At 42.0% G+C, this 27,148-nt stretch overlaps 1 protein-coding gene across 1 annotated transcript in view; it reads right to left on the bottom strand.

The window, feature by feature from the left end:
• APCDD1 (APC down-regulated 1) overlaps positions 1 to 18,366 on the bottom strand; it is a 34,288-nt gene extending 15,922 nt beyond the window's left edge. The window contains exons 1-3 of the mRNA XM_081077988.1: positions 17,852 to 18,366; positions 4,460 to 4,643; positions 194 to 725 (exon numbers count right to left, since the gene is read on the bottom strand). Of these exons, the coding sequence (XP_080934114.1) occupies positions 194 to 725; positions 4,460 to 4,643; positions 17,852 to 17,909 (774 nt within the window). The 5' untranslated portion in view covers positions 17,910 to 18,366. The remainder of the gene's footprint in view (positions 1 to 193; positions 726 to 4,459; positions 4,644 to 17,851) is intronic.
• Positions 18,367 to 27,148: the final 8,782 nt, after the last annotated feature.

Below are 27,148 nucleotides of genomic sequence, written 5' to 3'. Positions count from 1 at the left end.
CCAGGTCTCCTGACCCTGGCTATGTGTCCCTCCCCCAGAAGTCCTCTGGGACTCCTGTCACCTCCCAGCAATCCCTCCCTCTCACTCTCATGGGTTCCCTTTAACCCCATTGAAACAACAGGTCTTTAGGTCCCTCACGTTATTTCACAAAGAAAAGGTTTCAGGGTCCGGAGGGCAGTCAGCCGCAGGGTACCTTGGCGTTCTGCAGGGGAGGCTGGTAACTGGATGGCCGGTAGAAAGTCCTCTGGGAGGCATCAGTGTGGATATCGCCAAGGAAGAGCTCCTCCACCAGGCGGTCCAGGTGGTGCTGCAGGTACTGCTTCTCCACCCGGAGGAGCTGCAGCTCATGCATGGCGAAGTTCACGGCCCTGGTGCACTCACAGCCATCCTCCTCCCGCCAGAGGTCGTAGGGCACATCCTGCACCCACGCACCCCCGGCAGGGATGAAGCCAGGGCACGTGCGGTTTACCAGCTGGCTCAGCTGCTCGGCGACGGCCTCCGTGTGGCAGATGACCTGGACGTTATGCAGCTGGTAGTCGGCTTCCGTGCCCCCACGGATGATCCAGGAGGCCTGGCGCAGGCGGATCTTGCCCCGGATGATGAGGGTGTAGGTGGGGCTTGTGCAGCGGTTGCCAGCATAATAGAATTGGTAGGCCTTGAAGGTATTATTATGGTAGAATCTATAAGACCTTGTGATGAACTCTGGGCCCGACCTCACTTCACAGCTGAAGAAGAAAAGGTGAAGGAAGATTTTTTTAAGCCCAAAGGTATGAGAAAGAGATTCATTACAGTGTTAAGAAATTACAGTAATAATAATAAAATGCTTACATTGTTCTAAGTCCTGTATAGATACCAGTTAATTGAATCTTCACAACAACCTATGAATTAGGTAGGTATTTTTATTGTCCATATTTTACAGATGGGGAAACAGAGGCACAAGAGATTAGAAAACATGGCTAAGGTCACAATCAGCCAGCATCAAAGCCAGACCATGAACCAGAACAGTCTGGCTCCGAGCCTGTGAGCCTAATTGATTATACCACAAAGCCTTTCATTCACTTTATGAACAAGCCAGAAGAGCAGAAACCTGCCGTCCTGTTTCATCCATGGGCATAACTTAGAGAAATTTCTTCCTTTCTGGTAGGAAAAAGCAAGAAGAGTATATTTATGCTAGTTCAGAAATGGTTCATTTCCTGACCACTTCTGTTTTATGGACCTTGTCTAGAACAGGCACGTGCTAGATGTCCATCATCCTGAAATGGAATCTAGTATTGGAGAAATGTCACAGAGGCAATCAGAAATTCACCCTCCCATCCAGTCAAAATTAATTTTCCCTCTCGCAGTAAAATAAAGAGGCAATCAGTGAAATAAAGCTACCATAACAACAGAAATAAGCGTTCTTTTTACTTTGTGCTGTTGACAAAGACAAAGTGGTGTGTTGTGTTTTTTTTGCTGCGGCATTTTTTGCTGCGGCAAATACTGGATACCTAAGCCAGGAATACTTGGACTAGGTCTACAGAGCACAAATGACTCAGTAGGTTTTAACTCAGGTATGTTCCTCACACTGCTTTAATTGTAATCAATTCATAGACACGCAACACAATGTACCGGAGGCAAATGGTGGAGGTTTTCCTCCAAGGGTTGGCCAAAGAATTCATCTTTTGGTATAACCTTTTGCTACATAGATCCTAGTCTCAGTTACATTATGACTTTTATGTCATCAATTTTGGCCTTATAACTCTGCTCATGTCTAATATATAAATACATAAATAAATAAATAAATACACACACAGTGCAAAAAATGTATATATATTTTAAGAAAGGAAAAAGCTATTAAAATTACGCTGATGGTAACTACTTTGAGCACCTCTTGTAATTGCGGAATTCAAATGTGACTTGTATTCATCTTTTGTTATTGGTACAATATTGAGTATTACAATTTTTTTTTTTTTATTGGGAAAGGGGAACAGGACTTTATTGGGGAACAGTGTGTACTTCCAGGACTTTTTTCCAAGTCAAGTTGTCCTTTCAATCTTAGTTGTGGACGGTGCCATTCAGCTTCAAGTTGTTGTCCTTTCAGTCTTGGTTGTGGAGGGCGCAGCTCAGCTCCAGGTCCAGCTGCCGTTGCTAGTTGCAGGGGGCGCAGCCCACCATCCCTTGTGGAAGTCGACTGGCAACCTTGTGGTTGAGAGCCTGCGCTCCAACCAACTGAGCAATCTGGGAGGCAGGTCAGCTCAAGGTGGGGTGTTCGATCTTAGTTGCAGGGGGCGGAGCCTACCATCCCTTGTGGGACTCGAGGAATTGAACTGGCAACCTTGTGGTTGAGAGCCCACTGGCCCATGAGGGAATCGAACCGGCAGCCTTGGGAGTTAGGAGCATGGAGCTCTAACCGTCTGAGCCAACAGGCCGGCCTGAGTATTACAATTTTAATACAGTTTTTTTCTTTCTTAAAATGGCATCCTCCGTATATATAATTACATTATGTATATTATATATTGTATATATTCTTGTTTGGCCTTATAACTGTGCTCATCTCTATAATACTTATATTATATACATATATATTATACACAATAATTCTGGTTGGAGCTGACTCAACTTTGCCAAATTAAACAATGGGCTGAAATCCCAAAGTCCAGTGGTTCTCAAAAATGCTAACATTTCCATTTTTTTAGTTAACAAACTGGTAAAAGATAAATAGTTTTGAAGTGGGTACCTTTCGCTAAGTAAAGATTGTCAATTGTTGTCAAATAACATCATATGAACATAAAACTCTCAGCAGTACTTTGAGCATCCATCATCTAAAGAAGACCCAAGATTTCTTCTCCATGGAAAGAAAAGTTTAATGTGAGCAGTGGTTAGTATCCCTTGAGGTTTACCTAAGATGATCACTTCTTTTTAATATTTTATCTGAGTATTAATGATCTGCTGATTTGGCCTCTGGAACTCAGCATATCTCAAGTTCATTCACTTCTCTGTCAGCCCTGTTACCACCCTTACCTGAGCCTCCTTCATCTCCAGTAGGAACTGTTGCCAAGTCTTTTAATTGGTCATCCCCAAATCACTTTTTCTACCATCCATTTGCCACACAGCAGCCAGAATGCCAGAGTTGAATCATGTCTTAAGCATGGCCCTTGTTGAAAACTCTTCAAATGACTTCCCAGTTCTCTTAGATTAAAATTAAAAGCTAAACTCAAGAGAGGAGACCTGGCCTGCAAGGTGCCCTGGGAGCTGGCCCCACCTTCCTCAGCTGCCTCATTTAGGGCTGTTCTCCCTGGTTTACCACACCCAGGTTAAGAGCGCTCTGTGCCAGTGCTTTCTCCAACCCAGCCTTTGTTAGTTCTTCCACATGGAAAGCTCTTCCCTCAGTCTTCGCATAGCCAACCACATCTCAACTCAAGTGTCCTGTTCTTTGCTAGCCTTTCCTGACCCCACCCCCATCCTAAAATAGGGCCCATGGTATTCTCCTTTAGCACCTGTTGTTTTTTCCCTCATCATAGTACTTCTTTGTATATTTATTTTTAAAATTCCTGAAGATAGGGACCATGTCTATTTTGTTCACTGATATAAACACAAAATCTAGAATAATGCTTGGCACACGGTAAATGTTGGTGCACTCAATAAATATTTATTAAATAAAATAATAAATTGTTTAAAAGTACATCACATTAAGAATGTGCAAATATTTATCATGTATTTATTTTGAGAAATGCTATTTTTACGAAAAAAAAACCACAAAACCTCTGGGTCTTCATCATCTTATAAAATTCTTTTTTCTTTTTCTCCGTATTTACTTGATCTCTCCCCAAGGTACCCAGTGGCTGCAGGGGTGAAGTGATCAGATCCCAGAGTTAGCCTTGTTAATTCTCAACAATTTAATGGGTAGGAGAAAAATTGCAGGTCTGCCTCTAGGCTATTTTTAAAAGCTCTAATGGAAGATAAGCCAGAGCTCAAACTGGGATAAATCTCAGCTCCACAGCCTGGAAAAGAATCCAAGAACTACGCCCCGGCTGGTAGAGGTAGCATGAGTACCTTTTAACTTACTCTTAGAACCCTGAAGCCATATATTAAATTACCAGAATATGGCTGGAATATTTAGACCATCAGAAGCTTGCAAGTCATGTTTCACGGTTGGGGAAACACAGACTCCTAATTTCACTTGCTAATGGTTTCTTTTTATACACAAGTGGTCCCACAGAGGGACCTATTCACTCACACCCTGTGGTTAGCAGTGGTACAATATCATCTATACTTTAGCTAAGATTTCTACAGTACTTAGCTCTGTTTCTTTACCTATCAAGAGTTTCAAAACATTGTTTGGCTCTTAGTTAGAATTTAGACAGCACCTAAATCATTCTACATTATACAAAGTCTCTACGGATCTGAGAAACCCTGAGGGCCTTCCGTAGACGTGTGCTCCCGGCCCCTCCCTGCACCCCGCCCGCCCTGGCCCTCTTACCCGGTGGACACCCAGTGGCCCTCGATCGCTGGAGGCATCTGCACAGTGATCCGTGCACCATTGTGGAGATGTTTGAGCATGTGATGACATTGTGATTCCTTGAATGCCCTCCAGGCACTTTTTTCTAAGGACCTAGGATGTGATCTGCTGTCTGGATGAAGGAGGGCAGAACCCTCTCCCAGCCCTGAAAAAGAATAGTGGAAGTTAGAGGAAAGGAGGGCTAACAGCAGACATGAACCAGGCAGAAGACCCACCTCTGTGGCAGCGAGATCGCCGCAAGTGGAAATGCACATCAACCTCAACCCCACCAAGCTGTATCACTGCCTCTGCTCTCATAAACACAGATGCCAAAGTGTGAAGTGTCCTGGGCAATCGTTTCCCAGGTGAGAAAACTTGAGGGCCATGAGATAACACACACGGATTTGCATGAGGTCATTTGGCTAGTTCTCGGCAAAGCCTGAGCTTTTGAAGGCAAATCCATGCCTTCGTGAAATGGCAATGCATCTAAATGCATCTCAAGCCATGCATCTAAATGAGCGGTTGTGCACTGCAGACAAATGAATGTCACAGGGGTTGGAGAGGAGAGAAATGTTCATGAGCCACCAAAGAGAAGGATATGGAATTGAAGGGAGAGATAGGGAGGGATCAACAGGAAAGGTGACATGTGCAGTGACACATTTACTTGAGGAAGGAAAGGAGCAAAAAGACCAGCCTCAGTGAAAAGAGAATTTTAATGGAATGGAGAAAGGCCCAGGGAACAGTTCCAAAGACTCCCAACTGTGATCTGTGGCGTGGCTCCCATCTGCTCACACACCAAGTCAAGCATCTTCTGGTTCTCTCCGTCTCCAAATGGATGCCTTCTCAGTGGAGTGTAAGTCATATGCCTGCCCTACAATGGAGTCAGGGCATGACATTTTTCTCCAATTATCTACCAAGGGGTCCCTCCTCACCCCCACAAAGTTAGTGACTAAATATACTATATAGAGTTTAAAATTAACAGTAATTACAAGAAGATTGCAGTTTTTATTTTCCATGGGTAAAAGAATACCTGGACTAAATTCATCTTCAGTACAAATAGTTTATCTTATGGACGGTAGTAAACTTTCACCAGCTTCGTGTTCAGAATGAAGCAATGATAACAGAGTTATAACCTGAAAGCCCACTGTTTCTTTTGAGACTCACTGTTGAACTAACAAATCAATATGTCTTTATTGTGTACCTACTATGTTTTCAGCACTATGTTAGAAAAGAAGATACTAGTTAGACAAATGTAGAAAAATTAAAATATATGCAAAATAGATAAATGCACCTCTTAGAATGCTACCTGTGAGGAGGCAATTATATATTTTTAATCAACACCTGAATACCTTAATAAAGAAACTATGGTTTATCACAGATAATTTGAAAATAAAAGGTTAGACACAGAAAACAGAAACTTACACCAACGTGATGAAAATCTACTGGATAAACTCAGACCCAGAGGTTGACAACATACATGTACAAACATCTGTGAAACATACAGATATTTTCCACGATTCCGAGGGTTGACCTACGTAATCTACTGAAAGCACGGAGAAGACAAATCTCCACATGGGAACTCTCAAGGTTTTCCTCTGAGTAGAATGCTACCCTGGGATGGAACAACAGACTCAGATTGTTCTTGCAGATATTAAACAAAATGAAAGGCAATGAGGCAAAGACACCTACTGGTATGATTCAACTAAATGAAAATCGTGAAAAGCAATCGTAAAATAATGTGATGGTGTCCTGTTCAAATTAAATGCAACCTCACCACCAACCAATCCTGTTTGGCCAAACCAGACTTGAGCCAGAATGAGAGAAACACTAAAACTCAGAAATCTATGCCTAGTGGTGTTGATACTAGTGCTTGTGGCTGTGTAGGGAGGACCTCCTTTCTTGTGGCCTCCTGCTTCCATCCAAGGGAAAGCATTCCCACTAGCGAGAACTCTTGGGTGGTCCTCCCTATCCCTCATTTAACCCTCCCCTAGTGAAGTGATGTGTGTGTGTGTGTGTGTGTGTGTGTGTGATGGAGGAGGAAACAAATGTGTTTTACTCAGTCATTTTCCTCTTTCTCTTTTCAAAATCAGCCTGTTTTCAAAATACTGTGTATCCCCAAAAATAAGACCCAGCCGGACAATCAGGTCTAACGCATCTTTTGGAGCAAAAATTAGTATAAGACCGGTCTTATATTATATTATATTAAATAAGATTAGGTCTTATAGTAAAATAAAACCGGGTTTTATATTAATTTTTGCTCCAAAAGACGCATTAGAGCTGATTGTCTGGCTAGGGCTTATTTTCGGGGAAACACGTTACATGCATTTTGATCAGCAACCCACCTTGTAGTAAGGCTCCCTCTTTCAGTTGTTGGGCTGTGGCACTGTGCCAGGTGGAAAGTCTGAAAGATTCAGGGATCAACTATTAGCAATCCTGCCATGGACATCTTTCTACACTGTGTCTTCTGATTGAATGTTTATCATGATTCTAATGTTTTAATCCCCATTTGTCTGACACCTGTGTTCATTTTTCAGTTAGCTTTGAACTAGAATAGGGAGAGGGGGACTAGTCACTGTACCTCCACCAACCTCAATAGTGTTAATTATTTTGATGATAGGAAGCATTTCCTGAACTCCCTGTTGGGCATTCAAGGAATGAAACATAGTACAACTTGCTCTCTAGTGATCTGTTACGATGTGCTAACTTAAAATAGATTTTAATTCAAGTCATGAGGCATTAAGAGTTGGGAAAGATGCTACTTTAAATACGACATAAGCAGTCAGTAAAGACACCATTATCTCACTATCAATCAAGCTATGTTCTCAAAACTGATTTGTAAACCCCTTTACATTCAGCAAAAAAATTTTTTTTTCCTGTAAAGATAAAAAGCCTGGAGGGCAGTGGATACGGGTGAAATCTCTAGAGCTAGGCTGCCTGAATTTGAAACTGGATCTGCCACTTAAAGGATTTCATCGAATCTGAGACCTCAATGATTGTTAAGATGAATCATTATTTTATTACCAGTGGCAAAAACACTTGCATATGAACAGTGACACAATGCTTTAACAACAGTCCTGAGAAACCTATGAATCATGCACAGCAGCCTCTGGTGACTTTGTTATTTCTTTTATCTGTTCAGAGATGTGGCAATGTCTTCTGCCTTTAGTTGCATTTTTTTCACATGTGACAAGTAATCCCTTTACTCTGCATGTATCTCAGTAACAAAACACAAACACAGTCTCCTCTTTTTGTGCGTATCTTTCTTTCCAAGCAATTGCTTTCCAAGCAATTTCTCTGTGAGAAAATACGGAATTGGAGTTATTCCTCCAGTGATCAATATTTGCTCCACTAATGTCAAACGACATTCCATTACTGTCAAGAGGCCTGTCTGATTTTCACAGTCATTTCTCTTCTGTGCTGAGAGTGTACTTTATAAGAGTTATGGAGAAAAAAGCAAGCATACTTGGCTCAACTGTTTACTGTTTTAAAAACCAGCCTATTTGCAACTAAATTCAAGATACATAGTACCAAGGATGCGCATAAATGAAGTGAGTGATGTGAGGACAATGAGCAGCTGTGTCCAGGCTGACGCGGGCAGACAGTGTCACCTCCTCATAGCTGCTGCCCGCAGGCTAACAGGGACTGGAACCCACATCGACCATAAGACGCACATCCCCTACAAAGGTCTTCAAATATGAAAAATCCATGGACCTCACCATCAATGAAACACGCTATTCGCATTATGACCTTCAACCGCTTCACCTCTCCAAGCTTCAGTCTCCTCATCTGTAAACAGGGAATATCACTACTCATCTCTTCAGGTTGATCTTCGAATTAACTGTTTTCTTCACTATAGGACCTGGCACATAGTTCTTATTAAATGTCAGCTGAGGTTATTTGAAATATTGATTAGGCTCTTAGATGGCCCTCAAAAAGTCCTTCATAACTAATAATACAGTTAAAACAACTGTAGCACTTCTAGCACTTCACCTAGAGCCAGGCTCACTCTGAACTCTGAGAAGGACAGAGTCCTCAGAGTAAACACACAGGGCTCCAGGCAGTTAGCTAGTGACTCTGATGTTGAAGAGGGTGGGACCCAAAGCGCCAGGCTCTACAGTTGTTGGTAAGTTCCACACAGTTTAACAGATACCTGTTCACTATTACTTTGTACATTTTGGAGGCCTGAAGCATAAAGGAGAATAAAGATAAGTTTTTCTGACCTTGAGGCTGTTAAGGTCTCACTGGCACGGATGTCAGAGAGCAAGGGAAGACATGATGAAGGAGGCTCTGAGAAGAAAGTTGGGAGTTCAAAGGCAGAGGAAGAGAGGGTGAGGTCAGGATTTGCATGGGTCATTCATAAGGCTAGAGTCACACAGAAAGGGAGCCTATAATTACGCTTTTTCACCAAGGATGGAAAAAAAATAAAATCCAACAGTGACCAATATGCAATCATTATTAGAAAGGCAAAAGAATAAATCACTCAGGGTTTCTAGGGTCAAATCTCCATTTCACTATCGCTCATATAGGACAATGAGCAAAGCTCATGAATGTGGCAAGGCCATCAGGGCAGAAGAGTGCCAGAGTGAGCAGTCAGATGGCGAAGAATTCTACAGTTAGCACAGTCCCCTCAGGACACAGTGATTTCGGGTTCACACTCTAGGGTGATATTGTATTTTTAGGGTGGAAAAAAGTGGGGTTGGTATTCTTGCCTTTTTATCTTTTCCCTTCGAAGTACCCACCACCTTGATTATTCTTAGGGAACAAAATTAAATGGGTCAAGTGAAAGCAGGAGTTGCTATAAGGTGGAAGAAACTGTCTCTTAGGTTTGAAGTCAACCGACAGTGGTCTCCAATAATTACTTGGCTCGTCTGGTGTGGAAAATGTGGACAGCCTTTTTGTGAGTGCTACTTGTTTAAACAACTGGGAATTAAAAGGTCATCTGAAGCACCAAGTTCAGCTGCAAGAAAGGCCACAGGTAATAGCTACAACTTTATACCCTAAGACTTCCTTCTCAGTATCAGCCCTGGTGTGCCCTCCAGAGAGACCAGCCTTCGTCTCCTGGTCAACCCAGAGAACCGTGTTCATTGCGTGAGGCTGGAATATGTCAACTACAATGTGGAACTGAAATTAGCAACTCACTCATTCATTCTAACAGTCAGAAAGGCTCGTAAGGGCCAGGCACTGTTCCAGGCACTGAAAGCTACTAACATTACGCTCCAACGTAGTCTCAGTTGGGCAAGAAACCAGGTCCCAGATGAGCTCGTAGGGGGGACTCATAGGGACAGAGGGAGCAGGCTCTGAATTCGTCCTTGTGGGGGTTCATGGAGGGGCAGCTAGGCCTTGAGCACTGAACAGAAGTGGTCTACGTAGAATATACAGCACATTCAAACAAGGAGGCAGAGAGATTTGTGTAGAAGGAACTGGAGAAGGCTCAGGGAGGGGAGATCACAGGATGTCCCAGGACAGAGAAGCAGCAAAAGAGGGACAAGGCCATAATCAAGATGCCATTGTGTCATCTTACGAGTGTGGATTAACTGGAAAGGTGAAGAGGAACCGCCAAAAGATTTTAACCAATGTAATGGCATGTTATGAATTTAATTTGAAAAGATCACTTTTCCCTTTTTTGTAGGGGTGGGAAGAATCATGAAGCTTCTACAATAGTTCAGTGTATCATTTTTGACTGAATAAATGAGAAAGAGAAGGGAACTACTTTCAACAAATAGAACTAAATATTTTATATAGTCTTGGAGAGGTATCGTGTTTCCTTGAAAATAAGACCTACCTGGAAAATAAGCCCTAGCATGATCTTTCAAGATGACATCCCCCAAACATAAGCCCTAATGTGTCTTTTGGAGCAAAAATTAATATAAGATCCGGTCTTATTTTCGGGGAAACACCGTACTGATTATTTTTTGCATGTTGTGGGGAGAGGTATTACCAAGAAGATATATTAAAAGAAAGGAAATAGGGAGGGAGGGAAAGAGGGAAAGAGGAAAGTATGAACCAACTTCTACTAATTTGGCACTACATCTGAAGAGAAAATTTTGCAAAACATTTATATGTCCTACTTTAATACACTTTAAATTGTGTAAATCAGTCATACTGGTACTTAGCAATGCAGTACTCAAGTATGTCAACTAACTATAATGATAGTTCCTGTCTGAGTACCTATTATTTATTATAATAAATGTGCTTATTACATGTAACTTTTTAAAACCTCTATTTCATTGGATTATTTGCTTAATTGGACATGTTGGCTAATCACAATATTTGGTTGTTGAAAATTCTGCCATTGTATGTTGAATGCAGTTGACATTATGATCTTTCTCTAATAAGTCAGATTCTTAAAGTGGCTCAGGGTCATTATTAAGAACATTAGTGTCCATTGGATGGTACTTTACAGAGGTAGTGGAGTGAACAGGTAACAGCCCTGTGTAAGCCATGAAAATTTCCCCCACACCTTTATTATTGTAGAATGATAGTGTGTGTGTGTGTGTGTGTGCGCGCGCGCGCGCGCGCAAACACACACAAATAACATCAACATTTTCATTAATTGAAGATTCTAGATATTTTGGTTAATTGAGAAAACTACTTAATTGGGTTCCCATTCATTAAGATTTTGCTGTAAATTAATCCAAGGGAAATATTATCTCAAAGGATTAAACAACTATACATTAAGAAAGTAGTAAATTTTCAGTCTTTAAGGTGGTTTTGGGTAAGTCATCTAATATGTACCTTTTTTCCCCTGTATAAAGTAAATATCATAATGGTGATAACTAGTTTGTATAACACTTGACAATCCACTTTATGCACATTTTATCTCATTTAGAAATGGCAGTTACTATACATGTATAGAAAGGAGTAAGTAGAGAACCACACTTTAATGTGAAGTATTATATAAACAGCCAGTCCAAGAGACCAAATAAACTGTACGTTGTCCACAGCACTGTTCCAAGTCCAGTGGAATTCTGAATAAGGACATTATCAAAATGACTTCACTATAAAATGTCTCCAACATCAGGGGTCCATGGCCAGGGCCCAGATAAAGTTATTATGACAAATAATAATATGACAAGTGTGGGAGAAAAAAAGTAGTCTGGAAGGAAACTGTTCACCTGTTAAAAACAAATTCCTGAAGGCTATAGGGTACAATTTCATAGATTACCACTTCCAGAGAACTAAATGAGATCCTGGAGCTCTGGAGGATTTATTCACGTGCACACACATGTGCACGTGTGTATATTTGTGTACGTGTATATGCATGAGTGATTTACTCCCAAGGAATAAATTACTCCACAACAGAAATCCTAAATGATGTAGAATGATTTTAATTACTACCATAATTGCAATAATTTACTGTTCAGAGAGTGAAAACTCCCAATGATATCAAATATAAAACCAGATTTCCCGAAATGAAAAGAAGCATAGGGTTAGTCATTTACACAGAGATTTACACCCTAAATACACGTGTGACCAGGTGACTGTTTACATCACTGAATTCACCAGCTAATGCATTCAGAATGCAGTCCTTAGCAGTTTTCAAAGGGGACAAATACAGTACTTCTATTACAGTCATCCACAGCAAAGCTCATCCCTAAATCCATGGTGCCCTGAAAAAGCAAGCCACTCTGTTGAAGAGACCAAACAGAAGGGTGAAGGGGGTGGGACAAGGAGGAGGTGCAGTGACGGCTTTGCCTTTTGAAAGTCAATATTCCTGCATTCAAATAGTTGAGAGCCTACCATGTGTGAGGTTACCTCTTAGGCATGGACCATTGTTTATATATATGAAAAGTGAAAGGACAGTATATTCCACGTCCAAGTCCCTGATTTTTTAAATAACAGTTTAAAAATCTGACTTATCTACATATATTCTGCAGTTTTTCACCTGCCTATCTAGATTTGAGTGTCAAAAGTGCCAAACCAGGTTACATGTAACAAAATGTAAAATTAGTAGAGAAGGAAACAATTTTCAAGCACACTTGGGACTGAACATTATCTTTGATTAGGTTAGTCTCTATATATGTACTTTAATGCTCCAAAAAACAATTTTTAAAAAGGCTAAATAACGTCAAAATATTAACAATGGTTGTCTCTGTGTAGAGGGTTTGGAATGATTCTTTTCTTGCTCATTTTGCATATTTCTGTACTTTATATAACGTGACATGTATTCCTTTGATAATCAGAGTGAGAAAGTCTTCTCAAGTTAGAACTGGTGTGATACGTACACTTGAAGCAGATAAAACGGAACTGATTAGATTAAATGCAGGTAATTACTTAGCCATGAAATTGCCCTGACCAATTAAATAAGCAGTCATTACTGTAAATGTGTGCTTTGAAGTGGAAACTGCTAGAAAAACTCTAGCAGTTTTTCATGTTTTAGAATAAAAGCATACTGGATTTTACTACCATACCGGGGCTTACCAAGCTGTTGTTTTTATTTCCAGTTTTTGTTTTTTGAGATAAAACCAAGAGAGCTGTTTTTCCCAATCTTTAAATCTTCATGTCTGTAAGTATTTTTCCCTTTATGAGAAGTATAATGAATTCAAGATTTCAAATTCTTGGCTCCATTTGACTTTAGTTGAACATGAGGTAATTTTCTGTCTTTTTCTTCTGCTGCCTCGGTCCCCAGGCTAGACATTGGGGTTAAAACACAGATTGCTAAATTTGCATGTTGGGTCTGTAGCTCACTACTGCTGCCACACCCATGCTCTTCAGCATAGTCGTGTGCATGTGCGGTGTGTGTGTAAATAATTGTGTGCGTGTGTGGTGTGCTGCAAGTTAAGGAAGGAAAAATGCTACAGTCGACCACAGGGTGCCATCCTCGAAGCTCTGGGGCTCTGCAATAAGCTTTTCTTCTTCACCCCTAGGTATTCTTCAGTACTCTTCAGGAAAGGGGGACTGACTGATCCTCCTCACAACCCCTGTCCCTAGCAAGCAGTGGCACTTGGTATGTAGTAGGCTCCCATAAATGTACTTGTTGAATGAATAGTTAGCTGAATGAATGAGACTGGAAAACCCTTATAGAACAGAATACCATTAATATTTTGGGATGATACCATATCCTTTTTCTAACCTAAATACTTATCATGTGACTTTCAGAATAATTTTATTACCCAATTGGAGAGAACTAAATGAACTGTACACCTAAAATCTTGACACACTAAGAAGTCACACTTGGACGATGATGGCAGGTTTTTATTGAAGTTTTCTCTGGAATCACATCAACTGTATATGCAGTCCATGGAAGACATGTCCTGCTATGTAAGCTTCCAGCAGATGTATACAATCAATAACCTATCTTTTTATATTTCTAGTCTTAAACATTTTATGCTTTCCTTTACTTGATTACATGAAGTTGTTGTAAGCCTGTTCCTAAACAGTATATTATTACACAGTCATACCATCCACTTACGTTTGGTTCTTTTCTCACTTTGTGAGAAAAAGAATGAACGTGGCGATTATAGATCGGCTTAGCCATATGTTCGAGCAAGTCAATTTATTTCACAAAATAGTATTTAACATCTGTCTAAGACCCTTGCCCTATTGTGTACAGATGAGTCATATTCCTTTTTTCACATATCATTTTTTGACTAAGTGGGAAAAGGTGCAGGAAAGACAATGTTTCCTTGGTTACAAAAACTGTCTTCAGTAAAATGATATTTAAAGATTCTTTTTTTACCCTATTTAAATGTTTCCTCGAGTTGTGTTGGTTAAGCTATCATTTGGTAAGCTACAGTTTTTAAACGTTTTGAAAGAATATGCTTGAATGAAAGGAAATAGCTCAACAGTGGCTTCCTCTTTCAGAAAAGTAAAGGAATTCTACAATAGTTAACAGCATTGGAGAATGAGACCATCTCTCCCAACATCAGCTTCAAAACATAAAATCAAACATTTCCATTAGCAAAGAGAATTAGCACTTTGCTGTGCATTAAAGCACCACTTATTCTGGAATACCTCATGCTAATCTGTGTTTTTGGAGCTGAATGATTTTTGTGGCTTTTCATCTAAGCAAAGAAAACAGTGATAATGGACAGCTTCCAGCTGCATACCTTCATGACATTCAATAGGTTTTATTTGGATTAAGAAATGCAATTGTTTTCAGAAGTTGAGGGAGAGGAAAGTAACACTGACATGTATACTTTTATGCCAACGACTTTTGAACTTGAGTCTTATACTACATTTACAGTTTTAAAAAACAGCAAAGGTAAACAACGGACTTGAGTCTTGCCAGCGCTTAATTTACTTACCAAGAGGATCTAAAGGTGATTTATAACTTGCAATGAGTTGAAATAAAAGTAACCAAAAAAACTAATAAAGATTGGATGCCAAACATAATAGCATCCTCATACAGAATCTTCATGAAGGTCTTGTGCAGTTTTTAATCGTATTCATGTGACTTATTAGTGTAACAAATAATCTATAAATGATGTCTGAAACTAGATATTTTAATGTTTGTCACAAATATTTTTATAATCACAGAAAATATGTTTTTACCTACGAATTGCCATCACAAATAGGCAAATGGGGTCGTATGGTTAGCGAAATAAAATGCTTATTTATCACCATTCTAAGGAGATTTCAGGTAATTTCCTTTAGACTTATAAAGTCTATTAAAATATACGATCATGTGACATCTGTTACTACAGAATTTTTAAACGCTTTCAAAACCCCGAACTATATACCTAGTACGACACAGCCGTTCTATTGGATTAGGTTGATTAATACCTATGTTCTATTAAAACTACGTCAGTCAAGTAAATATTAGACAGTAAAGGGGGAACTGGGGAATACCCAATTCTTTCCTGGTGTTTTACATTATCCTAATGAATTATGACAAGGCTTTCTTAAATCCCAAGGATTTATGTATTGAACAACTATTCCCTGTTTATTTGCTTCACTAGAGTCCAACACTCCCTGCAGGATCTAAGTAGATCTTTGGGGGACTTCAAGGTTAATGACTTTGCCATTGTAGATTCACTTTGAAATTGGATAACGTTTTTAAAATTAAATTTATTGGGGTGACATTGGTTAATAAAATTATATAGTTTTCAAGTGTACATTTCTATAATACATAATCTGTATATTGACATTGTGTGTTGACCACCCAAAGTCAAATCTGTCACCATATACTGGATCCCCTCTACCCTCTTCTACATCCCTCCCACCCTCCTTCCGCTCTGGTAAGCACTAAACTGTTGTCTGTGTCTATGAGATTTTTGTTTGTTTGTTTGGATCTTGAGATTATCATGCTAAGCAAAATAAGTCAGACAGCACAAGTCCAGAACCATATGATTTCACTCATATGTGGGATATAAAACTGAAAGCAACAAACGAACAAGACAAATGAAATTGGATAACTTTTTGTAGGGTTATCCGTGCCATCCAATTCAACTTTGCAAACTTTTTTTTATCTTTTGTCCTTTGCCATGCACACACAAGCACAGGTTCTGGCCCCACCTTCCTCCTATTTACAGTGCAGATGGTCCCCTCCTTACTCTCTCCCTCCAGACTGTTCTCCTCCCAGCACTGCTGGATCTGACTAATCCCTGATCCCAAGGAGTTTAGGTCAACTCAGATTCAAATTTGGATATTTGGGGTTATAAAGAACCTCACTAAGGATATATCTGGACTCTTGTTACCTGCCAGCTATTAAAATCCCAGCTTGTACTAGTGGGGTATGAAGCATAATTACAATACCCACCCCTCAGAGGAGGAAGAAAATTCTCAGTACAAACTGGGCCAGGCTGCATCTCTGAGGATCATTTTTTTCAGTCCAAAAGTCAATGGTTTTATCCAAAAAAAAAAAATTATGTTTGCCAAATGTCAAGTAATTTGTCATTTTGAAGTGATTTGATCATACTATCTTTTCTCTTCAGAGATATTACAACAGATTTTTTTTTAAGGGGGACAATTTTCTCTGTTTCATCTCTCTCGCCCTCTTTTTTTCTGGTGTGTGTGGCAGCTGCTGTTTGATCTGTTCATTGGCTCTGATTTGTTTCATGTTTCAGCCAAAGATTAAAACTGCTCTGTAATTCTAAGCAGATGGGCCTAGGAGTGCAACCCTATAATTATACCTTCTCTCTTTGGCCCTTGAATTTCAAGCCTTCCATCCTGACGTTTAAAGTCTGGGATCACTGGAGTTCAGAGCACACCTTGGCAATCAGGCAGGTCTGGCCCAGCCCAACATGTTTGCAAGGCCTATGGGGCTATGCTGCCTGAGCCCCTTGCCCCAAACAGGACTACAAAGAAAACAGCCATGTATAGCTTGAAGGTTAACCTTCCTAGATCTTCTGGGGAGGTCACAGCCTGATTTCCAGGGCTGGCTACAATGCATTCTGAAACTCCATGCAGCCGCAGGTCCTGTTCAGAATTTAGAGCGTCCTTGAGGGTGCTGATCAGATCTGCAGAGATTTGGGGTGGTTGTGGTGGGTACTGAGGAAGGAGAACCAAGCTCCCGGTGGAGACACTACTGAAACTTCAGGTGTCCACTGTTAGGGAAAGTGTGCTCAGGACATCTGAATCTGCACAATGCATGCTGCCAACTGTCTGTCCTGATGCTCAACACCAGTCTACCATAAAGTACGCCTTAGTGACCCCCAGGCAATTCCGTCTTATTTTTCTCAGTGCAATTCCTGGAACTTAGCACTAATGTTCTCTGGGTAAGGGTTTACTAGAGCTCCTGAGAAAAATGTGGCACATGAAGCACAGAAGCAAAATGATCAAGAGCGAGCATGAGGGAAATAAAGTCAAGTTCCAGAGAACTTAGAAGACTGGTTTTAATTATTACACCTTGGCTGTCACAAGTCCCCTGCTCCTTGAGATTGCATCCAATCTACTTGGGAGAGAACCCCATCACGAACCACCCTTTCAACCAACACTAGTTCAAGCAAGGGAACACAGAAACATCCGCAAGCTGTTTTTCCGCTTAAATGACCATAGTTTTTCTTTACAGTCCCATAAAGGCTTGGACCACATCAAGAGCCCTTCCTGAGCTCTGACACTTTGGAAACAGGATCGCAAAGCCTGCAATTTCCTGACAGTCTACGGTTTAAAAATCAACACTGGATAATACTTTTCCCTAGAGCCTGAGGCAATTGATTCAGGAGATAAAACGTGTCTCCGTGCGAGAGCTCTGCACCCTTCCAGAAAGAAAACACTAGCCGCCAAAGGGCTCCGGGGGCCGTCCGGGGAGAGGGGCTCAGCGCCTAGGAAACGCCGAGTCCCTCTCCAGGGCTGAGCGAGAGGAAGCACGGGCTCTAGGAGGCTGGCGCGGAGGCAGGGAGCTGCCCCGGAGGAGCCTGCTCCGCCGAGAGGAGGCTCTGCTGGCCTCGGGGTTTCCAGCACCCTCCTCCAGCCCTCCCCCTCGGAACTCACCGTGAAGCAGGAGGGCCAGGAACAGGTATGTGAGCTGGAGGCGGTACAGACAGGACATCTCCAGTCCTCCTCCGGGACCGCCCGAGCCGCCCGCCGTCCTGGGCCCTCGCTCCGGGGAGCAGCCGCCGCGCCGCGCGCACTCTCCCCTCCCTCCTCCGGCCCCGGACACCGCGCCGAGGCGGCAGCGCCGAGCGGGGCGAGCACTCCCGCGCAGAGACACCGGGGCGACTCCGCTTCTCGGCCCCAGCCCGCGTGCGGCCGGGCCAAGCCCGCGATCAGGCGGCCGCAGCGCGGGGCCCCATGCCCGGGGAACGCCGCGCGGGGGCTGCGGGGCGCGCTTCCTCGGAGTCGGCGGGCGCCGCGTGCCCGACCCGGGCGTCTCCGCGCTCCAGTCCTTCCCGCGCCGGACCCCGCCGCGTCCCGCCCGGGCCGCCACCGCCTAGCGCGCCGCTCCGAGCTGTAGTGGCCGCCACCGCCGCCGCAGCTGCAGCGTCTCTTCATATTTCCCGAGCGCCGCTGGCGGGGCGGCCGGGCCGCGGGGCGGAGGAGGGGCCGGGGGAGGGGTCGGGAGGCGACGGGGGAGACGACGCCGCGCCCCCGCCCCCCCTCACCCCACCCCGGCCGCCTTGGGGGATGGCGGCGCGGAGACTTGAAAGGGCGCGTCCGGCAACGCCTCTCCCTCCTCCCGCCTCCCACTGCAACCTCCTCCCCTCCTCCCCACTTCCTCCTCTCTCTTCTCCCCTCGCCTCCCACTCCTTTCTCCCACCCCTCACGTACCCCTCTACCTCCCTTCCTTACCCTCATCATTCCCAACCCCCTCTCCTCCCGCAAGTGCCCCATCTCCTCCTCCCGGGCTCTGCGCACCCCTTTCCCTCCTCCTCCTCAGCTGCCTACTCTGTGGGAGCTTCCTCCTGCAAGGGGCTTAGAGCCCTAGGCACCGCCGGCAAGGGAAGAAAATGTGCCCTTCACCTCCCTGCCTACACCGCGGGCATCTCGGGACCCTTTTTCCTCCCTCCACAGGGATAGATGCACCCTTGTGAAAGGTGTTCCGAAAGGACTGGCGGGGGGCGCTGCGAGGCTGGGTTCTCAAGTGGGGTCTGAGAAAAGCTGGCTTGCAAAGATCGGTGTGCGTGTGTGTGTGTGTGTGTGTGTGAGAGAGAGAGAGACAGAGACAGAGAGAGAGACAGAGAAAAGAGGAGGGGAGGAGAGAAGTAGGGAGAGGAAAAGAGGAGAGAAGAGTGGAGTTTCGGAAAATTGCTCAGGTTGTGGGGATGCTGCAGTGACCTACTCCCTCAGGAGTGCTTGTCTTACCTGAAACTCTCCACCATAGGTCAATACCTGGGCTCCCCTGCTGAGCACGGGAGCCTTGTCACAGGCCCCAACCTGTGAAGGGAATGGTGTAGGCAGCAGGAACCCTTTTTGTTTTTCCTCCCCCATCCGGGAGGCAAAAGACTTGTTGAAACACAGGAGAAATCTCAGAGAAACACTCCCTGTGAGTCCCCAAGAAAATGCACCCAGACCCCTTCTGTGATTCCTCCTGTCTTTCAGGCCAGGTCTTGATTTTTATTTACATTTTTGGGTCTATAGAGGGTATATTCAATTTTACACTGGCTTTTAAGACCCAAAGGCAGGAACAATTTTCACTCTATTCCCCAAGGCACTGGTAGGTACAAGCTGCTTTCTGTGTCTAGAAGTCTCTCCTCTGCAAAGATTCTTCCTCTTACTCTGGCTCCCAGGAGGAGGTTTATCCAATCTCTTAGATTGAATGTCACCTCCTCAAACTGGGCTAAGGAGCAGCTAGATGACTAGATGGAATCAAGAGAACATTTCTTGACTCAACTCTGCTGGTGTTTTTCACAAATAAAAAAGAATGCCTGACTTCCCAAGAGAGTGTTCTGCGGCTTTGAACAATGTAATAATTAAACTCCTTATACCTTTAAAACTAGTCATAGACTTTTAAAACTAGTCATGCCTTAGCATTGGTGTGAAACTTAGTAAAATAGATGAGAATATATTTGACAGTTTCCACTTTTCCTTTTTTTTTTTCCCTGAGAAAGTCATGGGTCTTTTGATGTGATGGAGCTGATACTGTTTGATGTGCTTTAATTTTTATTACCATCATTATCATGTTTCCATCTTTAATATGGGGGATCATAACAGGTACCACCTGCCTAGCTCACAAGGATGTTGTGAGGATTAAAGTGCCAGTGTTTGCAAATCTGGAAGATGAAAGACTCCCTGCATGTGAAAAAAAGGAAGATTGTCATAATAATGCCTGTGAGCAGCAGAATTATTCTGAGTTGGGCTCGTTCTGCAAGTATCTCTCTGGGCCAGCTTTGTTCCTGACAGCTTGATTGTCCCTCTTACTTATCCTGTTACTAGGTTTGGGTAGCAGATTATGATTTTGGGGATTTGAATGTTGCCCAAGGGTCAATAGGGGTTAAAGGAGGAACTTGTTTTTCTCACAAATGTTGGGCAGTTGGAAATGATGTAAACAGCATATTTGGCTGCTTAAAAGTGGAACATTAGTCTTGTCATCAAGCACACACACTAGGCAGTGTCTAGATTTTCCAGGCCTTTTAGTCTATCAGAATATTTGAAATAATCAAACAACATAAGAGAGTTTTAGGGATGGTGTATTTATGTATAAACAACTTGGTTGATAGTAATTTAAACATGTTAATGTGATTCATCACATGTTAGCAGAACAACTGGGTAATACATTTACTTAAATAATTATTTGATTCTGGTATTTTTTTTTTTTTTTAAAAAAGAATAAAACCAGCAGACCAGCCATAATTTGTGTCATCTTGACAGTCAAGTTGATTCAACTTTTGTTTTCCCAACTTGTTTTACTGGTGTGGTATAAACATAGAGCCGAATGATGTCATCAGTTTGAATTTGTTTTGCCAGTTTATTTTCCACAAGTAGTGTCACAGATTTAAATGTTCAACCCTCAACATAACATACTGCCAGAGTTGCTACTCCTAGAAATGGCCTCATTGACTTTTGCCTATCTACAAGTTCTAGACTATAGCTATAGGGTTCACTTTCTGCATTGTTTTACTTTTGCTCTTAGTGTACTCACTTCTGGAGGAGAATAATGAAAACAAACAAAAAAAAAAACAGTGTACATTTGTCTTAGAGTGATTATATGTGGTTATACGCTAAGAATAATAGAATTGGGAGGAGGGTATTTCCAGGAAGGTGGTTATGAGTTCCAACTGGGAATCTGGCCCCCTGAAACCAGCGTAAAGAAGGAGCAAGCCTCGAGCAGGACTGTGTGTAGCCAGGCTCTGGTTATAGCAGGAGAGTCCCTGGCCAGTGCAGCTGGACAGAATTCTGGTTTCAGCATCAATAAGTATATTAGAATATTCAGAGCTACTCAGAAATAACTTTTGTCCTGTTGATGCGGAAGAAGAAACTCAAAGGGCTAAGTTCTCAGCTACACAGCACATCACAGGCACACTCGGAACTCCCATGATTGTTCAGTCACTAGCTCACGAGGCCTCTCACATGTGTACCAAGTGGTCTTTTCCCACGAGTACTGCTGGTCCTGAGAGCCTCTATAATTGGCTCAGTCTTGAGTCAGAACCAACCTTTGCTCTTCCACCGTAACTGAATCATGAGCAAATGTTCTGGGATGTGCTGCACTGGGCACAGAACTTGAGTGATCACCTTGGCTTGATTTACTTAGGAAGGGTATCTTGATTTTCAGTGAACACAGAGTTGTAGAGAGTTCAATTGCATGTTATCCCGGGAGGCTCAAAGACCAATGTCTTTTAAAACCTGTGCTACATTTTGGTTTCCTAATGCAGTCCTTGTGAAAACTGATTTAAAGGTGTGCTATTATGCAAGTCATTTGGAATTTCAGAGATTCCAGGTCTTTCAGTTCTTGAAGAAATGACAATTTTAAGAAGGGTCAGAGGAATTAAAACATTAATTCCAACCATGTGTATGTATTGCAACATTTTATTCTTCTGCATCCTCAGAGGATGGCAGATGTCACCGGGAATAAATAGGCTTTTCTAGTTGCTAGATGTCAGTGCTAAGTCTGTGACTCTGGGGTAATTCCTCTAGATTGTAAACATCTGGAGGACAGGAATGGTGCTTAGTCATCTCTATACCCCTTTCAGCAACTAAGGCAGTGCTTTCAGTGTTTTGCCCATAGCAGGATTTCAATAAATGGTAAAGAAAGACTTTAAACTTAAAAAATCTTATAGAGCTTCCTCAGAGGCGGGGCTAATAAAATTATCCTGAGAAGTCTTTAGAAAGGAGCATACTTCTGAGTCATATTTTTAAAACACGTTAATTAGAACAGACTCATGTTTTGAAAACAAAATGTAGTTTAGATGTATCTGAGTGGCATAGTCTTCTGAGCTTAATAAATTAAAGATTACATTCCATTTTAAATTCATAGCAGCTATCAGAGAAAATCGATAAAATGTTTGTGTGCTTAGCATTCATTTGTTAGTTCATTCATTCCTTCATTCATCCATCCAGCGTGTATTGACCAACTCCTGAATATCAGATATATACATGCAGCCATCAGAAAATAAGGGTAGTTATGTATGAGTGATACAACTTAACCAATCATTCAGCCTTTGTCACAAATTTGTTTGGGGGACTGATGAGAAGACTGAAGACCCTTATCACGTTATTGCAGAAGGCAATAAAGATCTTAGAAACATTTTTGTCTGTATTTTCATGTGCCTCTCATAATCTTGTAGTGCTGGTTTCCTTGTATGTCTAACTGTTTTATCTGCTAAACTGGATTGCTTGGCTCTTTGAAGGCAGGAAGAAAATTGGGTATTGTGTTTGAATCCCCCCCCTCTCCAGCCCCTTCACAAGTCCTTCCATAATGGGCATTTGTTGGACTGGTAGATGAGGCAGGATAAGATCAGACCATCAAGAAAGAGTCTTTATGAGGCCAACACCACCCGAAGCCACCGCAGCACACAAGTACAGACTCAGGAAGACACAAAAACACTGGTATTCAATCCAAGCACGCTCTGGGTTGTTACAGCACACATAGCAACATTCAAACATGTTGACAAGTGACAGGCAGTCTGCCACACTTGTTAAGGAGCCAGATGCACCAGGCTCAAATCTCTCAGCTGGTAGATCTTGGGCAAGTTATCTACAAAGCTGTAAAATGGAGGGGGGCGGGAGGAGGTGTGGGTACAGCATATACCTACAATTAGTCAAGTACTATGTAAGTATACCCTAAAAAGTAACTCACTGATGATGACTTTAGACCATACATTCTCGACAATGGTGAAATTGCCCCCAATGAGGCAAACATTGATTCTTGGTGGGGAGGAGGATGTGAAAAAAATTAGTTCCCACAATAGTTTGTGGCCCTTCAAAGGGCCACAGTATAGTGCTTAATCAGGTATAATGTATATCCACATTGCCTACAATTTAATGGGGGGAGGCTCCCTGTGGGGAAATAATAACAAATTTGAAAAACTGTGCTAGAGGAATAAAATGTAACATTATTTCTAGTATAATTAATTATGTGTTAAACATTTATAATAACTTCATTTCTTCAATTAATGGGATATGTTTTGGTTATACAAAGCCAAATGTATTTTACTTCAATGGCCATCTGGAGTGGCAGTCTGCCATCTGATCACATCATCGTAACATCACGTTCAATACTGTTTATCTTTGGTTTAGATACATCAGCTAGTACTAGTCTCTCTTTACAGATGGGAAAATTAAGGCCAAAGAGATTGAGTGGTTTGTCTAAAATCATAGGTTTCCTTCCTCCCCATTAGGTGCTTTAAGGTTGTAAAAAAAAAAAAAAAAAAAGCACCTTTTTTCTCTCAGAGATAGAAAATTGGTTTTGATGTATTTTGAGACATTCAAACTAACGGGAATGCTGCGTAGTTTATTTGGACATTTATTGCAGTTGGGATCTGAATGCTTGGTGCAACATTTCACTGTTTTGTGTGTGAAATAGTGAAACAATTTAAGTTTTAGAACAGATTATTGCAATCCATAAAATATACGGGCAGACCAGATAGTCACTAAAATGCTGCCCGCGGTTGTGTCTCTGAACTCCTCAGTATAGGACTTGGCCAGCCCTCTCAGAATGTACACATTTGTGTTATTGTGTTTTAGGTTGTGCACATTCAGAGCGATGAGCTGTGCAGATATGGCCATATGCAATCACATTTCATCTACCTGAAAGTTAGGTCTCTAAAGCAGAGCTGGGAGTAAACAAAACAGTGCTCTGGGCCACCAGATTTGAGACCACGAAGTCCACAGTGATGTTTCATCTCCATATTTTTGTTAACACTTTGTAATTCTCAAAAGACTTCCAAATACCTGGTGTCTTTTGATCTTTATGCAATTTTGTGAAGGCCAGAGGACAGCCAGGGAAAACCAATAAAACGTTTATGAGCTTAGCATTCATTTGTTAGTTTCTTCATTCATCAATCCATCGTGTACTGACCAACTCCTGAGTCTTAGATATATATGTGCAGCCATCTAAAAATAAGGATAGATATGTATAGGAGTGATTTGCATCTGATTTAGAGATACAAACTCAAGGTTTGGAGAGGTTTACAATGTCTCCACTAAGATCTGCTCAAGACACATAACATTATACAATTCTCCATCTCCAGGCACTAGCAATATGTACTTCATTCATATCAGGCCCTAACTTAGAATGTGTTTCATTTTCTTATACAGAAATGTGGTTTATTTCCTGCCTCTATACTTAGACAGACAGCAGGGATAGAAACTTTTATAAATAGACAGAAGCACTCAGAAAGCACCAGAGTTCAGTTGAAAATAAATTAGCTATATAAATCTAGGAAAACTTTACATGCATATAGTTTATTTTCTCACATTTTGTCTCTAAATTTTCTGTGTGCTTTAGCCCAGTGCCTAAATTAGTAGCTATTCTTGGACTCTCAAGCTGAAACCAAATATTTACCTGCATTGGGCCCACTGAGTCAAATGAAAAACAGCAAATATGTTGTCCAAATTATGCTGAGAAAAAGGACGTAAGAAACTGGGTCAAGTACACCAACCAAGTTCATAGAACAAGAGGTCAACATGACAATAAGCTCACCCAGAACGAAAGGGCCAACGAAAGGGCATAAGAGCCTAATACTGACCAGCTGACTGACCCTGTGTCAGTGGGGATGGCCATCCAGCTGTGGGGCAGCATAGCACCACCGTGAGGATGGCTCACAATCACCATCATATGTGGTGTCTGTAGATGCTCCAGAGATGGAACAGATGGTCAAGCTGTACAGTTGGGTTCTCGGCATTTAGGCCAGACCTCACTTCTTTCATCTTGGAATTTGAGAAGTGTTGAGCAACTCCAAAGCAGTCAGAAGTGAAACAACTGACCATAAAGTAGATGGGAGGAATGCCAAGCAGATAGTTCTAAACTTGGGAAGGTGGAGACTATCTGTGATGGGTGGCAAAGAGCCTTGGCTCACAGCCTGAGGGCTCAGAGCTACGAGGAGACCGAGGCCCCTTGAAGTCAGACTTTCCCAAAGTCATATGAGCTGGGGACAAGGTCTGGAGCTGGGGCCAGACATCATGTTCACCATCTCATTTTAGAACATCTTCCACTTCCACAGATTCATGTTTTCTCTCTTGTAATTATTAAAAACTTGGAAAGCAGGACCTTATGAGGTATTATGTTTGCTAAATTAATTGTATTTTGGATTTCCTTTTAAATGTATATCTGCATCACTAATTCTTTCCTTCATTGCATCAATTCTGCTTTGCTGCTTCTGGAGATATGTTAGGGTCTTCTGTACTGGCACCCAAGTATTTTCTTTTTTTTTTTTTTTAAATAAAAAAATTTATTACAGTAAAAGACACATTGCCATTAAGCCCCCTTAAAATACTCCCTCTTTCTTTGAACATATATATTTTTTAATTTATTTATTGGGGTGACAATTGTTAATGAAATTACATAATTTCAGGTATACAATTCTGGAATACATCATCTATGAATCCCATTGTGTGTTCACAATGAGTCAGTTCAGTTCAGAGTCAGAGTCAGTTCTCCTTCCGTCACCATATATTTGATCCCCCTTACCCTCATCTCCCTCCCCCCACCTCCTTTACCCTCTGGTAACCACTAGATTATTGTCTGTGTCTATCAGTTTTTGTTTCTCATTTGTCACAACAAGCTCCTGGCTCATAATCATTATATAAGATTTTAGCATTGTGAACTCAACGATTGAAATTTATCTGTAGTACTCATGATTTTTTTGTGGGAGACTCTGTCATAGTAGCTGTTTCCCTTGTGCCATCTTGTACAGGTTGGCCATTGTGGTTCTGTGACAGTGAGACATGTGGAGAAGGACTCCTGAAAAGTCCATTCCTGTTGCAGAGCAGGCCTGGGGAGAAACAAAGGACAAAAATTAGGTGCTCCATTTTGATATACATCCTGCCATACTTCTCCAGATCATCTGACCCATCTTTTCAGTATTTTAGTGCAGAATGAAATACAGAGACATTTTCCCTGCCATTGCATAGCTGGAAATGCTGAGGATGCAAAACTTAGCAGCTCCCTAAGAACTTAACAGGTAGGGAGAGGGACAACGGTTGGTTCCATTCTTCATGGAAGTTAGACTAAGGCGTTCCCAGCCCACGCTGAATTTAACTGGTGCTGTCTTGTCACCACCTCCACTGATGGATGCCACTGTAGCAGACAGACCTCATGAGACACGAAACTTTTAGAGGTAGGACTGCTTGTTAGAAGAAGGTCATTTGAAGAGGGCTGACCCTGCATATCATAATGAATTGAGTAACTCAGGTTTAAAATCTAGACCCCCGCACAAAACTTTGCATAGAAGACCTTCTCCTCTCCCCTCTCATGTACTCACACACCAAGCTGCCATAGAGAAATGTTCTTCCCATGGACTCCAAGCATTTGTGCAGGGCTGAGCCTGGCTGTGAAAGGTGGGTCCTGGAGCAGAAAACCCTAACGCATTGTACAGACAGAAGTAGTTATTACACTGACCAAAGGGGACAAGTCCACAGGTACATTAGTTGAGCTCCAACACTTTTTATATTGTCACCTTGGATCATGAGTGGTGTTGATGTAGACTCTCAATTGTTGGCCAGGTTAACTCAAAGAGATAAGTTGATGGATAAGCATGTATATGACCAGAGACTTCTGCACAAGCAATCACTGAAATCAGATTTTAGCAACATAATTTGAAAACAAATAGACACTGTCTCCAATAAGCCAAAGAACAGGAAAATTCTAAGAACAAAAAATAATAAGGAAAAATAACATGTCAGAGCAATCTT

The sequence above is a fragment of the Rhinolophus hipposideros genome (assembly GCF_964194185.1).
Source record: "Rhinolophus hipposideros genome assembly, chromosome: 17".
Classification (NCBI taxonomy): domain Eukaryota; kingdom Metazoa; phylum Chordata; class Mammalia; order Chiroptera; family Rhinolophidae; genus Rhinolophus; species Rhinolophus hipposideros.
This window is presented reverse-complemented; position numbering and strand designations above follow the sequence as displayed.